The sequence below is a fragment of the Microtus pennsylvanicus genome, chromosome 7, assembly GCF_037038515.1.
Source record: "Microtus pennsylvanicus isolate mMicPen1 chromosome 7, mMicPen1.hap1, whole genome shotgun sequence".
Taxonomy (NCBI): Eukaryota; Metazoa; Chordata; class Mammalia; order Rodentia; family Cricetidae; genus Microtus; species Microtus pennsylvanicus.
This window is the reverse complement of record NC_134585.1, coordinates 86076384-86094303: the sequence shown is the minus strand read 5'-3', so window position 1 is coordinate 86094303 and position 17920 is coordinate 86076384. Positions and strand designations below refer to the sequence as shown.

At 36.4% G+C, this 17920-nt stretch overlaps 1 protein-coding gene across 3 annotated transcripts in view; it reads right to left on the bottom strand.

Annotated features, from left to right (window-relative positions):
• Gstcd (glutathione S-transferase C-terminal domain containing) overlaps positions 1-17920 on the bottom strand; it is an 83533-nt gene that overhangs the window by 44350 nt on the left and 21263 nt on the right. For all 3 annotated transcript variants that reach the window (XM_075981302.1, XM_075981304.1, XM_075981303.1), the window contains 2 exons: positions 16473-16724; positions 10815-10908 (listed from right to left, as the gene is read on the bottom strand). In XM_075981302.1, the coding sequence (XP_075837417.1) occupies positions 10815-10908; positions 16473-16724 (346 nt within the window). The remainder of the gene's footprint in view (positions 1-10814; positions 10909-16472; positions 16725-17920) is intronic.

Genomic DNA, 17920 nt, shown 5'->3' with positions numbered 1-17920 from the left:
TTGAGGTCTCATACATGTACAAGCTAAGCCCAGTGTCTCAGACCACTTCCTGTTGCCTGTGAGTCAAGATGTAGGACTGCTGGCTACTTTTCCAGCACCATGTCTACCTTCAGGCTACCATCTTGCATCATGATGATACCATTATGACTAAACCTTTGAAAATGTAAGCCATCCCAATGAAATGTCTTTCCTTTAGATGAGTTGCCCTGGTCATGGTGTCTCTTCCCAGCAGTAGAAACCATAACTAAGACAGTCACTAAATCTGACTTGATGCTGGTAACACTGAAAGACATTAGATTTACAAACATGAATCTTGGTCTGAGTCCCCTCCTAACTCAGTCTATTTTGGGGAGAAAGCAATTTGAAGGGAAATCACCCTTTTAATTTAAACACAATTACTAACAATCAACCATGGAGGAGTAAGAGCAACTGGGCCAAGTAGCCTCCAACCTGTCCCATGAGCTACATTTATTTTTAGTGGGATTTACATGAATTACAATTCTTTTTAAATAGGCATGCTATTTTCCTTCAGCAATTAAAAGAAATTTTGTTGGCTCCTAAAGTCTGATGAAAACACACTGGTATTTTAATGGCTAAATACACACACACACACACACACACACACACACACACACACACACACACACACACTAACCAAGTAGATCTCTGTGAGTTTAAGGCCAGCCTTGTCTACATAGCAAGTTCCAGGATAGCTAGAGCTACATAGAGAGACCCTGTCTCAAAACAAACAAACAAACAAACAACAATAAAACACAACAAAAACAAAAAGACTTGGCAGGGATATAATAAATGTATGAATGTAAAGTTAGAATCTAGCTGCTGTTTCAGCCTCAAATGCCTTAGACTACAGCACATTCTCCTCTAACAGCAGCAGGTACTGTCTGAATCTCTAGCTACAGACTTCCAGGTGTTAGGCCAGGCATTTTTACCTAGAGAAGTGAGTTTGCATTAAAGGGAGTACTGGTGGCCACACACTCTGCTTCCCCACTCCTGCCTCCTTCCTGGGAATCAGCTTAGATGTGAGATTGTGCTGTGATACCACTCCCATCCTCAGAAAGGTTTAAGAGGTCCTTTCTTTTGACACATTCACATACAGGCATACACACTCAACAGAGAAATACACACATTCACATACAGGCATACACACTCAACAGAGAAATACACACATTCACATACAGGCATACACACTCAACAGAGAAATACACACATTCACATACAGGCATACACACTCAACAGAGAAATACACACATTCACATACAGGCATACACACTCAACAGAGAAATACACACATTCACATACAGGCATACACACTCAACAGAGAAATACACACACTCACATACAGGCATACACACTCAACAGAGAAATACACACATTCACATACAGGCATACACACACACACACACACACACACACACACACACACACGCCACAATCAACCAAGAACTTGCATTTAAAGGTAAGGTGGTGCAGGCCTACAATCCCAGCACTCAGGAGGCAGGATGAACACAAATCCGAGGCCAGCCTGTTCTACGCACTCAGTTCAGGCTAGCCAGGGCTACACAGTGAGACTCTATCTCAAAAACTAAACCAACCAATGAACCAGCAACCAACCAACAGTACCAACATGGGACCTACATAAATCAAGCTGCTTTAGTTTACATGTCACTGCTAACAATATAAACTGTACAAGGAAGAAGAAACCTAGAATGAAAGGAGACCAATTTCTTAAGAAAAAAAAAGTACAAAACTCACTCTTTATGATCATGATCTTTAACTGCAGAGCAAGCATTATAATTAAATATTTCCACAATTATGAAGTATCAATAGATATTTCATAAACTCCTGTTCTTACCATAATTATAACATAGGTACAGTCAACAAATGGGAAGTAGTTTGGTACAATATGATCTGCTAGCAGTCACAGAATAGTAGAAACAATGCTGGAAATAGATTAAATTATTTGATGTAGCACGGATAATAAAAACCCAGAGACAGATATTGGGGTTCAACCAGAAGATCAGAAAAGCAAAGCAGCCAAGCCACTAGAGAGCTCTTTCCTCTCAGAAATCCTCAGACTAGAAGGGAGCAAGTTCTTGTCTCATCTCGGCTTACATTCCTCCCTAGTGCTGGGATTAAAGGTGTGAGCCACCACCACCTGGATTGGTTTCTGCGCTGATCTTGTGTGGCCCAGGGTAGCCTTGAACTCCCAGAGATCCATCTGCTTAATCCAACATGGGATTAAAGGTGTGTGACACCACTGCCTGGCCTCTAGTCGTTTAGTTTTACCTTCTGGTGTTCAGGAAAGCTTTAGTTATAAAACATAAATAAAATATCACTATAATTTGAAGTAACCACAATCCAGGAACAAAAAAATCTAATTTGTCTAGGAAATGTGAAATTCTTAATATATTCATTTTATGTGATTTTCATCAATTTATTTCAAATTTCAATGGTTTAAACAAAGAATCAGTAATTGGAGGGTTATCACAACCTATCCCCTGAACCTCCTTCCTCACACCTTTGGTGTTTTTAAGCACCACTGTCTAGAACAGGTATGATCGCTAAAAGTAGCTTTCAGGGGAAGTTCTGTATGGATTTAAGTAACTTAAATAGATTTCCTTTCTCTAAGTCACTCAGTTTTATTTGGGCCGTGGTGATGCAGTTAGCACTGCGCTAACTGTGCATGTGGCTTCACAGGCAGAGATCTGCATGAACGCTCTAAGTGATGACTATTATGACACGCAGTATGTGGAGACCTCGAGTCTTACTTAGTTCAGCTGATTTGACAGGCATGTGTCTTTTTGTGTGGCACACAATGCGTGCTAGTTACTTAACCTCTCCAACAGCTTTGACTTTCTCATTGCAGGTGATGCCTAACATCTTCCTTGGCTCTGATTTCCCATTTTCCCTGCCAGCTGTCTCCAATTCAACCTACTCCCTGCTTTGAAGGCTTATTGCATGAGTTCCTGGAGAGGTTTCTTTGTCCTCTGACATGAAATGCACTTGGACAGTGAGGAGCTACGGTCTCTGCCCATTGTCAGAGCTCCTCTAAAAGCTTTGTGAAATTTTAGTGATGGTATTATTTAGTCCACAAAGAGAAGTGTGTCTGTGCATGCGTATGTGTGTGTGTGAGTGTGTGTGTGTGAGTGGGAGGGAGGGAGGGAATATGAGAAAATACAAATGTGGCCCCATGGAACCTCTGGTCAATAAATACTACTAATATCTAGCTTGTTAAATGTGTATACTGCTACAAAATACTATTTTCTCATGGCAATATGCCAGAGCAAAGTCTTAGTAGAAAATAACTTATCTTTAATACAAAGAAGTGTCCTAGGAATTAAAAATGAAGAGCAATCTGTGTGATTATACATAGCATGTTTATTTTGGCATGGAAAAGATACAAATTTCTATATTTATGAATAAAGAATATGGTCAAATTACAAATGTGAGTACAGATTTCTATATAAAACAATTTCTCCACAAACAAGTCTATAAAATATGTCTATGTACACTATGTGGTTCACTACTAGTACTGTGTATGTATGCTATTAAATACAGTTTTCTAATTATAACAACATTTTGTTTTTACCCATACTTAAGGATACTATTTTTCTTTCTGACAAATCAATCTTAGACAACTACACTGCTTCAGTGCTTGTGAGATAGTGTGCTTGCACAGCTCTTGAGGAAGTCTCCTTGTTTCAGGATTCTTTACAGTAGGAGCTGGCCTAATTAAATAAAATAATGAATGAGTTTGGGCACTGAGAGGAAGTAGTTTAAAGCACAGAAGAGAATAGTTCATTGTAGTTGAGCTAATTTTATTATAACAGTCTGGAATAGCAAAGAACATGCCAATTTAGCTGAAAATGCTCATTAGTTTTTATAAGTAGAAAAGTAAGGACACTCATTATTAATGGCATCATCCCCAAATATAATATGACCACTTAGGTACAAAAAATAATTCTTGCACATTTAGCCATATTAAGAGGTTTTAAGTTTAAAAATGATGTTATTTCCTGTGAAATGTTTAAAAATATGTAAAGGAATATGAGTTAAATTATGTGAGAAAATACTTCTTTGTGAATGTGTAAAATAGAATTAGTGTTAACTAGAAACAGAAGCTGTCTTTCAGAGCTTTCTGGGAAAGTGTATATAGTTGGTATATACATTTGCCAGCATTTTCTGCAGCCAGCTCTTTTATCTTCAATGAGAGTGACGCTGATGGCTGCAAATGAGCACTTTATTACAAGTATCTTTGGTTCAAAGAAAAAGGTTTTTTCCATTTCTTATGATGCCACACAGTAACTTGAACACTACTTAAAATAAAAAAATTTACCCATTAATAATTTAAATATTTATAAAATTTCAGCAAAAGCTATTTCATTATAAAGCATCAAAGCACATTAACTGTGGTACCCAATTATCTGTGATGATGGGAAAACTAATACAATAGAAAAAAATTCCGAAAAGCTACTTTCTTGATGTGCACACATATCCCAGCCCTAAGAGAACGTGAATGCTACTGTTACATGGTAAGACAAACAGATGCTCTGATGTCCCAGGAAGGTCTCTGGATGGCAGTGTCCCTCCACAATGGCACTTTAGCATTAAATGAGGAAGGATCAGAAACCTAGCCTAGTGCTGGTTTCAGAAACAAAAATTTCCTCACTAACATAAATCTCACTCTATTTTATAGAGATTGATGCAATACAATCTGTATAAAATAATACCAAGTATTTATCTTTGAATCTGTAATTTAAGTTCCTTATCAACAAGTTCATAACAATCCTAAAATAACTGGTATAGACTCTCACATCTTCTTAGTGTGGTAACAAATGATTCCATGGGATTAGAAACAGATCCAAATCACCTTCTATGTTCAGTAGTACTCAATTTGTCATTTAATCGTACACTTGTCTTAATGGAAATAAACTTCAGATAAACGTGTATAATCATATAGATATTTCGTCACATCAAGTATTATTTTTCAAAATTCTCCTTAAAACATACAGTATCATCAACTCTAGATACTGGCTGCTAAAAACTTCTGTGAAGATCTATAAAAGGGTTCTTGAAGACTGTCCTTAGAGTAGAATATCTAACAACACTAGGAAGCTGACCAACCCAGGTACTACTCAGGCATAGACCACGGCTATGAGTTTGTCCAGGCCACTGAATCTATGAACCATGGCTATGAGTTTGTCCAGGCCACTGAATCTATGAACCATGGCTATGAGTTTGTCCAGCCCACTGAATCTATGAACCAGGGCTATGAGTTTGTCCAGCCCACTGAATCTATGAACTGCTGGAGTATGTGAAGGGGATGAACCTACAGATCCAAGACAACAGGATCTCCATGACACAGAACAACAGGCTATCCAAGAGCAGCCCAGTGAGGGCCCACTACTGGTGGTGTAGCAGAGACCAGAGGCCGAGTCAGACCAAGGGCTCTTGGCAATGAATGCTTAGTCACAAGCAAAGCCACACTAGAGATTCTATGATAAGACTCAGTCTGTTTTTGTTTTCTTTTCTTATTTTGTTTGGATTAGGTGGGGGAAGGATCTTTTGAATTTGGTTTTGATGGGGGGGGGTGCAAGGGCAGAGGGCAGATTCAAGGAGATGGGGAGATAAGTGAGATCAGAATGCATAAAGTGAAATCCACAAAGAATCAGTAAAAGAAAAATCATAATACATCAATCTACAGTAGAGAAAAATTACACTTTTATCTATCTACCCTTTGACCACACACCACAGTTAACACACATTTAAAACTGAAGAAAAGGAAATCTGGTTTCATGATTTATAAACAGAAAAAAAAGAGATATAAAATGATGTATGACCCATTTCTTTAATCCCAGCACTCAAGAGGCAGAGGCAAATGGATCTCTGTGAATTCCAAACAAGTCTAAGCTATACCGAAGTTCTAGCCAGAGTTACATAGTGAGACCTTGTCTGAAAAATAAAATAAAATAATATGAAGTTAAGTAAAATAAAATGAACCATACACTATGAGGTTTTAAGATTTTAAGCCACATAGGGTGCTCGAGAAACAGAACAATTCATAGCTGATTGAAAATTGAGTTAAGAGAGAAATTAAGAAAGATATTAAATTATTTTTAGAATTGAATGAAAATTAAAACACACATACTCAAACTAAGGGGACACAATGAATATAGATCCATTTCTATTACCCTGTACGAAACTCAAATACAAATGGATTAAGGACCTCAACATTAAACCAGACACCTGAATCCGGTAAAAAGTGGGGAATAGGCTTGAACTCATCGGCATAGGAAAATACTAAAACATACCTAATTAAAAATAACAATTACCCAGTTAAAAAGTGGAGTATAGATATAAATAGGGAGTTCTCAAGAGATGAAACACAAATGGCTAAAATCACTTTTAAAGAGTTCAATACCCTGAGCCATCATGGAAATTCAAATTAAAACTACTTTGAGAGTTCACCTTACAGTAGTCAGAATAGCCAACTTTAACAAAATATATGACAGCAGATGCTGGTAAGGATGAAGGGAAAAGGGAACACTTATTCACTGCCAGTGGTAGTGCAAACTTATAAAGCCATTATGAAAACTCAATGTGGATGTTCCTCAGAAAGCTGAAAATTGATCTACAACAAGATCTAACTATAGAACTCGTGGGCACATAGCCAAAGGACTCAACACCATAATACACAAAGGCCTTTTGAAAAGATATATGAGAACCCAGTACTATAAAAGTTTCCTAAACTATATACATAAATGAAAGAAATTCAAGTGGAGTCACCATATAATGAGGGAGACAAGTGTTCCAAATAGACAGTTTATACCATTAAGTGTTGGCAGAGGCTGTCTGTTCATTCCTGGCTTCTCAGACCCAAAATAATCACACAGAAACTATATTATTTGCAATACTGTTTGGCCAATAGCTTAAGCATATTTCTAGCAAGCTCTTATATCCTAAACTAACCCATTTCCATTAGGGTTGTGACTTATCAGCAAAGTTTAGGTGGAGGCATCTGTCTCCTGTGGTAGTTACATGGCTTCTCACTGACTCCCCCTTCTTTCTCCCAGCATTAATTTTAGTTTTCCTGCCTAACTCTATTCTGCCAAGCCACTGACCAAAAGAGCTTTATTCATTAACTAATAAAAGCAACACATATATAGAAGGACTTCCCACACCAACTAAGTAAAACCACCCTGTTTCCAGATCTACATTTTGTTGAGTTATTGACTGAAGGAGTCCCATAATATCCTCCCCCAAACATCACAGGCTATTGCCAACCTATTGATTACCTTCCACAATCAGACAAGAAAGTCCCATTGCTCAAGGCAACACTTATGTCATGAACATGGAGAAATTGAGCTGGTGCCCAACTAGAGGCTTCATCCATATTGACAAGCATTCCTGGAAGTACAGTGTTGGAAGGTACGCCTAATGCTACTGGAGGAAAAAAATAATTCCACCTGGCTGCAATGACTTTAGATTGAGGCTTATTTTAACTAGTTTATATCGTATATAAATTCCTTCTTTGCAACCTAAATTCTCTACAGAAAACAAGTGGGGGAAAACAGTATTTACTTAAGTGGTCCACATTACAAAAGGCTTTCAAATTAAGTATGTCAGTCATCTATAATTAATATATATACAGATGGACCTAAAATATCTTGGTATGAAAAAGGAGGAATTTAGTCACAAAGAAGAGTTTCTTATGGCTTGAGGCAAGAACATTTGCCTATCAAATAGACTTGGAGGGAAGGACCTGGTCACAGGTCACCTATACAGGTGGGTAACCAACTAGGCTTTGAATCCAGGAAGGTGACACTATGCAACATGGCTTATATAAACAAAGTGGCATTTGAACTTATTCTTAAATGATGAGTATAATTGAATAGGAAAGAATAGTGGGAATTATGCTACCTAAACTGGTAGAAAAAATTGAGGACAGAGATAATTACTATAGATTTAACAGTGCAACTGAAAGGTGATTGTACAAGATCTAAGAAGAGAAATAGGCTAAGAATGTCAGACTGAAGAGACAGAACTGACTCTAGCATGAAGATGAACACTCCCTTTGTTAGTAAAAATTAAAAAAAATAGTTCTTACAAAAGGTGTCAAATTATTTATATATAGTTAAATGAATATAGTAATAAACACCAGTCTAAAATGCCAGACAATTCTGCCTTGGTTTATCCATGACTGAAAACTCTTTAAGTAAAACCCAATGACTTATATATGAATAAACCATGGTGATTTGCTATTATCTCTTCCTATTTTTCATACTATATATAAAAACCAGATGAAACAAAGAGATACAAGAAGGGCTAAGGTTTCAGGTCAGTACTAGCTTGATTTCTCCATGTTCTATCACTTAAATACGAGTTGTCTTCAACAACAGGGTCAGACTGTCAAGTTCTGGAGGGTAACCAATAGCACTATCATTAGGATATGAGCTTTTGGGTCTATGGAATCTCACTGGCCAACAACTACAAAAGGACTAACATACTCCTGACTCTGGCTTTTTCTTGTCTTTTCTTTTAAATTTCCAGATTTATTTTATTTTGTGTTTTGCCTGCATGGTGTATGTATGTGCACCACAGGTTACCTGGTGTGCACAGGACCAGAAGAGGACATTAGATACTTGCATGCATGGTCGTGAGATACCATATGTGTGCTGGGTTCCAAACCTAGGTCCTCTGTAAGAGCAGTAAGAGCTCTTAACCACCGAGCCATCTGTTTGCAGATGGTATCTGTGGTATCCAGTAGGGGCAGTGTGGCCCCATCATAGGACTACTCCATTGTAACTCTTTTTATGTATGTTATACATATATTTTAAGAAGCTTTTACAGTGGTTGCTTTCTAGTGGCTTTTCCCAAAGGATTTTAGTGTTATTTATCCCTCCCAGGATTTCCTCCTACACTCTGCTCTCCCCTCCTCCACTCCAGTTTAACTCTTCTTATTCCAATACTCCCTTTTGACCCTTTACAGCAGTACAGTCATCCCTTCTAGCTACATGTGGGTCACTGTGACCCACAACTGGCCAAAGTACAGAGAACAAGAGACTGCTGAATGGTCAGCCCATGGAACACAAATACATCAACTCCTTCTCTCAAGACTGAGATCATTGCAGAGAGGGGTGGAAAGGGTGGAAGAGCCAGAGCCAGAACATAATTGCATCAAAACAGTGTCTCTGGACAGAGCAGAGCAGCTACACATATGAACTCACAACAGTTGTGATGGGATGTGCAATAATTGTGCAAGCCCAGGAAAGACCAGATCTTAGCATGGAGAGGGGAGCTGGTCACAACGTCTCATGCCTACTATTGGTAACTGTTGGCAGCTGAGATGCAGAGTCAGTTTTCTGTAAGTGTGGCCCCTGTGAAGTAGACCATGCTCCATGGAAGCTCATATTTCTGACTATATCTAAGAAGCACAAAATATTTTTGACAGATTTTAAAAAAAATACAAAGTAGAATGAATAGGACATGGAGGAGGGAACCTGGGAATAGTTGGAGGATGGGGGATGGATATGATCAAAACACTGAACAGATTAAAAAAGAACTAATAAAATATTCTGTTAAATTTACTTGTAGCAAAAATAAAACTAGAGAACAAGAGAATGATTGAAGAAATAAATCTCTGTTCTATGCTAAAATTTTTTTTTTACTGTTAAAAAGGCACTTTAAAAGGTATTTAAAGATTAACAAGCTCCTTTTACATGTTTTGTGGAGTGTTGGAAAGCACGGAAAATCCAGTCTTTTAAAAGGGCAAAGGGCTGAAAATCAGTGTAATTGGTACCAAGGCTGCCCTGAGGATATTTCTACCCATTAGGGACCTGCACTGGAATAGCAGGATAAAGAAGAGAAGCTTGTCCTCGACAGTCTCTACAGAGCTGCGGCAACCATGACTACCAAAAGCAAAGCGTTGGAAGCTGTAACCCCGAGAAAACATGTACAATAGTACCATCCAGCAACAAAGAAGGATGATCTCAGCTCCAAACAAGGACAGACAGACAGACAGAACTGGAAGCTAAAAGGCTAACTGTTATAGTCTTAAGTTCTACATTTGGAGATGTGTGAAATGAGGAAATATTACCTCTATGAGATTTACCCTTAACCCCAAACTGTTGAGAACCACAGATTAAGGTAAAACCAAATTGAATTCACACACTAACATTACAAAACCACAGGGAAGTAAGTAACCAAGAGTACATGCACCAGAAGAAATAGCAGAATTAGAACTCCATTAATATTAACTATACCAGTAAGTATCCAATGTAAAAATTATAAAATCAGGAAACTGAAATAGGACCATGGAAAGATTTATTTAAAACAAACCAAACATAATTTAGGACAATAAAATAAATAATTCTTTAGATAAACACCAAGCATGAAAGAGATATTTATTTAAAACAAGATTTTAAACAATTGAGGATGTGATTATAAATTACCTATTATAGATTTAATATGATGATGAATCAATTTTCTTAATTTTGATTAAGTATGATAAATGGAATTGTAGCTATTTATGATGTCATTTGTACATTCTAAAATATAATACTTACAATGAGTTTTAAAATGTGTCATGAAAGGAAAAAAATAATGAAGTCAATGTAGGAAAATGTGGAAAACATTAAATCTGAGTGATATAAAACTCTAAAAATAAAAATAAAATGAAAACTCACTGGATAGTTAAATACAACCGAAGAGACATTTTGAGTATTGTAAGATGGTTCTGAAATGAGTATCCATACTGAACATAAAACCTTCAAATCAAGCAAACCAAAGCTCACCTTCCTTTGGGCTGACAGCAGCAGGAAGGCTCTTCCAGTCAAGGGTCCAAGAAGGACAAGGGTGCGGAGAAAACATCGCTTCAATACCCTTTTCCTAAAGAAGGAAGGAAGCTTTCCAAATTAGTGCTTAATAAAATCTGTTTTCAAAGGCAACATTTCTATTTCATGCACTGAAAAAGATATTTAAAATTAATCATATGTGGACCAAAATATTTAGTTCCATAAGAAAATAGAAAATGTTATAAAAAATGTCTGTTCAAAATGTTATTTTGAAATCAGCAAATTGCTATTATTTTTTATTTGGAATAATAAAAAGTAATGCTGAAAAAATGTAAAAGTAGTAAGTCAACAAATATACTAGGTCAGGAATAGAGAAATAGTGAAAAGCATTAGTTACTCTTGCAGAGGACCTGGATTTGGTTCTGAACACCCACATGGTGGCTCATAGCTATCCTTAACACTACTTACAGGGAAGCCAATGTCTTCTGAATTCCTCTGGTACCAAGTAAGTATGTGGTACACATACAAATATACACATATATACAAAACACCATACATAAACGAATAAATCATACACATATATGGTATAATAGAGAAAAGTCACTTGAAAACAAAATAAATTTATAGAGATAAAAAGAAACCTGACATTCATAGCCCATCAATGTCTACCTTTACACATGAAAAAACACTTATTTAAACTGTAAGCTACTTAAAAACTGTCAACAAAACTCACAACCCAGAATGTCACCTTATCAGTTTATCTGATGGTAGTATCTCTAATAGATTCTAAAATTTTAGAGAAAAACTGTAATTTTTATTCATTAAATTGTCTTTTAGGGTTCTTTCCTATATTAGAAATCATGTATTTATAGCTAGGCATGGTGAAACACTGCTTTAATCCCAGCACTTGGATCAGGAAATAAAGGCTAGCCTGGGTTACATAAGATCCATCTCAAACCAGTCAATAACCAACCAAACATTGTAAATGTATTATTTGTTCTATAGACAGTGACATGACACATATACAGATTTATAATATTCCAGTCACAAAATGTACCACATCCTACAACATAGGTGACCATAGTTCAAATATTATCATCTCTAGGAAGACTTAAAAAAAAAAAACGCAGCACCAGGGATGGTGGTACTCATCTTTAAGTCTCAGCACTAAAAAGTCTGAGATAGAAGAATAGCTTCAGCCTACAAGTGAGGCCAGAGTAGTCAACATTAAGAACCCTACCTTTCTCAAGAGAAAATAAAACATAACAAGTAAAAAACAATAAAAATTAATGGGAATTCACCTTTAACTATCTAGTAACAGTTATTCATGAGATTACTTTCCATTATGAAAACTAAATTGAATTTGGGTCCCAAAAGAAAAAGAGAATACTAATTTTACTAGGGATACATATATAACTATAGATCTAGAAATCGAGTACTAGTTTCTAGAAGAATAAACAACACATCTCTCTGAATCACCTATCTCATTTCTATTACCTTTACTCTGATTTTGCTATTACTCATTTCCAATCTTATTCCTGCTTTAGGGTCTTTTTAAAAAAAACTACAACTATATTGAGATACTACTTGTACACAACAAAATGTAACTTCCTCAAGTATACACACTTTAGAAAATGGTGTAGGAAGTTCAAAAAACAGAGTTTTGCTTGTGGTTTATTTAAGAGAGGTCTTCCTGATTCGGTGATAGCAATAAATAAATAAAAAATAAAAAAGTGCAGTTTCTGAACAGCAACTTCCTGGGTCGTGCTGCCAGCACAAACTCTGTCTCTTTCGGGAGGCCGAGCATTTAAATAGGTATGTAAGCAACGTGTTCCAATCTGCTTAATGGCTCAACATGGACCCTCTGCATACTTGGAACTAGGATGGTGTGCACAGCTTGCAAAGGCAGTGAACATGCCTCTGCCATGTTGGACTGGGTGGAGCAAGCAGGCAGGGCTATACTGGCCCCAGCCACACCCACTTAGCATTAAAAAAAAAAGATGCTTCTGGTCAGAAAATAATTACAGATACAAAATAAAGACAGATTCAGATTACAAAAAAAAAACCTCTAAATGAATCGCAGTGTTGGATAAATGTATATAGGCTTGGGAGAGAAAAGAAAAAGAGTATAGAGAGTAATAAAAAGAAGCAAATCATTTTTTTTAAAAAAAAAACAGTCTTTAAAAAAGACAGTAAACTTGTAGAAAAAGTAATAGAATAAGAAAAATAAGCCATGTAAAGAGGGATTATACACAGAGAGTCTGGATTATGTAGACTATAGTATTTTCTTTAAATTATTTGTGAAGGAGCTAAGTACAGAGAGTCATTTCATTGTATGGACTGCTAAGCTAAACCAACATATATTAGAGGTATCTTAATTCCAAAATTTGGGTCTAAAGATTTGCTACTTTAGAAAAGAGGTTCTGCTTTTGTTTCCACAGAGGATGAAAACCTGTGGAATCCTTCCACACTAATGTGGTTTGATGGTCCAAGACCCCATAAAAGGTCGCCTTAAATGTCCCCCCAAATTACTTTACCCAACAAAAACCAGGAAGCATTTTGGAAAGAACTCTGCCCACATTCCCTAAATGAGTGTTTATAAATGTTTGTTTATATTTAAAGGAGGATATGCTATAGAGATTTGCATTGATATGATACAAATTTAAGATCGATCTTGTTATATATATATATATATTTATACATATACACACATACATATATATGTATATATATTTCTGCTCTTGATTAAGGTATTGTGTTTGTGCATATCATTTAGAAATGTTATGTATAATTAAGAAATATAAATTAATAGATAACCATATATAATAGTCAAGTTTGTAGTCATGTTAGTTAGGTTTTCTAGATAGATAAAGACATATTTAAGTTAGATAGGTATTCTTCAAATATTTCAGAGACCTTCAGAATATGGCATTTAAAATATTTTAATAACTTAGGGCTTTTCATAACAATGGAACACATCTGCTCCTGGAAGCACCAATCTACTTCAACAGGATGATAGGCATCAAAGAGGTTCCTCATGGAGTTTGTTAGCCACTTGGGCAAGAAACTGCTCTTTCATGGACTGCTTGATGTTATGCTGTATGAACTGGACACGCAGGACCCAAGAAAAATGACTGCTGAAGTTGTCTAAAGAAGGTAAGTCAGTCCTTCAGGGATCCTGCTTCATGAAAATGTCTGCCAGACATTCTGCAGGACACAGAAGAAAGTGACTGACCAACTGCCAATATAGGTGGAACTGTCTTTAAAATTTCCTGCTTCATGGAAAAGTCTGCTGGATACTATGGGCCTGTAGGCAGAAGATGGATGCCCCAATGACACAGAAGAACTTTTGGTGACTGTCCAGGCAGCGACAGGTATCTGTCAATTCTAGAGTTTGGATGTTGCTTACAATGCACTTCCTGTTTACTTAGGTAATATTATGTCCTTCTGGGATCTTTGATGGAGTTGAAGAATAGACAGTTATAGTTTTCCTTAGTTATGTAAGAGATAAAGTAGATATAAATATCATAACTATAATTCTTGCTAGATAACTGTTTTGTTATATGTAATTTTACTATGTTAAAATTAATACTTTCCTTTTTATTTAAACAGAAAAGGGGAAATGGTGTGGGAGGTCCTTCTACATATGTGTTGCTTTTATTGGTTAATGAATAAAGAAGCTGGCTTGGCCTGTGATAGGGCAGAGTAGGGACAGACAGGGGTGGGCGACTAACTGAATGCTGGGAGAAAGAAGGCAAAGTCAGTGAGAAGCCATGGAGCTGCCAGAGGAGAAAAAGAGAGCTGCCAGCCAAAATCTTACCTGTAGTCCACGAGACTTGTGGTAAAAGATAAAATAATAGCAACGGGTTAAGATATAAGAGTTAGCCAGAAATATGCTTAAGCTATTGGCCAAACAGTGATTCAAATAATATAGTTTCTGAGTGATTATTTTGGGAGTCTAGGTAGCCAGGAAATGAACAAGCAGCCTCTCCAACAACAGAAAAGTAAATTGAGGTATTCATTTTTCTATATTTTTAATCTTTAAATATAATTTAATGATTTATTTAAATTCTATTTCTTTAAATCTATTTATTTAAATTTAACTTTAAATCATCATCTTAAATTTAAAGACTGCAATCTTCCAGAACAATAAAGGCTATTGCTATTGACCGTGGCTACCTCCCAGAACTTAATGGCAAGACCTAATTGTTAAAGACACCATACACTTAAGAGACAGGATTTGGAGGAACTGAGCTAAAATGACCTGAAAGCTTTAACAGTATCTATAGGTACCATGCAAGCTACCAAGGGAGAAAAGCAATCAATAGTTCTCCTAAGCTGTAAAGGCTATGAACCACAAAAATGACAAGCATGGATGATATCCACAAACGTGCAATAGTGGAGTCTTCATCCTATGGTTAACCAATAGCTATCTAATTGGATTTAAGGCCTTAAGGCTTATTGGAGGAGAGAATTCATGCCTAGTACTGTAAACATAGCCAACTACCTAAGGCTGTTGACATCATGGACCCTAAGGAGAACACACTACTGCCTAACTAAATTCTAAATACTTAACCTTAAACTCACAGATAAGGGTAGCCTCACCCCAACCAAAAATGCTTCTGTTTGCAGCAATGAAAACTACTGCAGAAATCCACAAATGGTCAAAATGCAAAGAGTAAGAAAGAGTACGTTATGTGCTAAGCCCAGCTGATACAAATATAACACAAGGCCTAAGGCTCAGGGAGCATTGAAGAAAGTACAGATTATATAACATCCAGGGGGCTAGCATGTATCTTCAATATATTGCAAAGAAACTGCTCCCATAAAATTATCATGCCAACTTCAGATTAGGGAAATACTACATGGCACTATCACTAGATGAAAACTTATAGGCAGTTACAGCTACTGAGAAAGAACCAGTCTGCCTCAAAAAAGCAGTCCCAAGTGGACACCCTTAAACACAAATAAATACAAGCAACATTAAGTGGATTCAGTGGAGTTTTTGTTTTGTTTTGGGACTTACGCGCGCGTGTGTGCATGTGTGTGTCTGTGTGTGTGTGTGTCTGTCTGTATGTATGTATGTAATGAGAATGATTAAATAAAAGGCCATGAATTTAAGAGGTGGAGTGACCACAAAAAAGTTGGAGAAGAAACAGGGAAAATAGAAATGATATAAATACAGTACTCATGAATAAAATCCTCAAGATTGAAGTTAAAAATATTGAAATCATGACACTTGTATGGAAAATAGATGGAGATTATCATGTTATTCTAAATAAACCAGACCAAGAAACATTAATTCAATAAATAACTAAAATCAAGACTGAATCAAAGTTCTGTCAAACAGCAAGCCTAGGTTAAAATGATATAGTTGACCAGATATGGTTACATTGGTCTACAACGTGAATATTTTAAAATGCTTTAAGAAAGAATACTACTTTTAAACTATGTATTTTTGCCTTGGTTCCAAAGACAAACAGCATAAAAACTATTCAATTAATTGAGGTTTATCTGAACACAAACCTAGCAGAAACATTATTTGGTAAATAAAGATACAAATAGCTATATGAAAAATGTATAATAGATAACATGAGAAAATGATTAATAATTGGGAAAGAATGCTCAAAGGAATTTAAAAATAAACAAGCTAATTACCATTAACTTGGTCATAGTTGGTCTTGGTCCTCCCTTAAATAAAGGATCATTTTGTTCCTCTATGGCTATCACTTCATTAGAGTTCAGGTGTGATTTACTTGCAGAATTCAGCACTTCAGGCAAACACAGAAAGTGGATCCCACACTTAGAAGCTGCTGTTTTTACTTTTGGCACTTCCTGAATCCTCTGATACCAAGAGGCTAGGAGTGGAAATTGTTCCAGCTTCTCAGAAAACTTCTTGCAGATAATTACCTGGAGAAGAAAAAGGATGTTTTAAAATACGTACTTTTGACTGTTTATAACAGTGGTAATGAAGTATCATAAAACTCACACACCTCAAAGGTAACATTCAAACGAACTTCAGGAAATTCAAACGACTACAAAACTACCACCCCAATCCAGTTCTAGGATCCTATAACACTTCAACAATCTGCAGTAACTTTCTGCACATAACCAGTTGCAGGTAGCTAGTCGCTGATTTTCAATGTTTATAAAGCTGCCTCTCATAAAAGTGAATAGAATTAAAAAAGTAATTGTCTTTTTCACTTAGCATTACGTTTCCAACACGCACTCATATTTGTTCAGCAGCACTGTGCTTTCTCTGTTAGCGGCACGAGTCATCATTGTGAAGAGCCGGCCTACGGTCCTTACCTGATAAGGCAGTAGCTGATGAACACTGGCGTGTTTCTAGGTATTCGCTATCATGAAGAGAACTGGTAGACTGACACTACTGAATTAGTCTCCATGGCGGACATACCATTTTATATCCCCACTGCGGAGATTCCCATTCCTCTACATCTATTTTATTTTATTTATTTTCAGTTTTTCTGTATGATGTCTTAATGATATATGTGTGTAAGTACAGGCACTTGATTGTTACCTACAGAAGGTATTTGGAGGTCAAAGGACAAACACAGAAAAATACTATTTCTCTTTCATAAGCTCATAACTCCCAATTAATGAAAATCAAAGATAGTGAGATTACTCAAATGTAATAAATTTCCATGTCCCACAATAAGAAGGAACCAATGACCATGCAGAGAACTCAATTAAGCAGATGAACAAGGCAAGAAAATCAATTCAGAAATGTAATTAAAGTAAATAAAATGGTTAGTAACTTGGAGAAGAAATTTAAAAACAATAGAGGGGGGAAAAAAGTAAGGAAATTGAGACTCTGAACAAGAACTAAATTTTTGAAATAAAAGGATCAATTTATCAAATAAAAACATAATAGAGGGCTGGAGAGATAGCTCAGTGGTTAAGAGCACTGTCTGCTCTTCCAGAGGTCCTGAGTTCAATTCCCAGCAACCACTTGGTGGCTCCAAACCATCTACAAAGAGATCTGGCGCCCTCCTATGGCATGTGGGTATAAATGGAGGCAGAAAGTTGTACACATAATAAATAAATCTTTATAAAAAAAAAAGCTGGGCAGTGGTGGCGCACGCCTT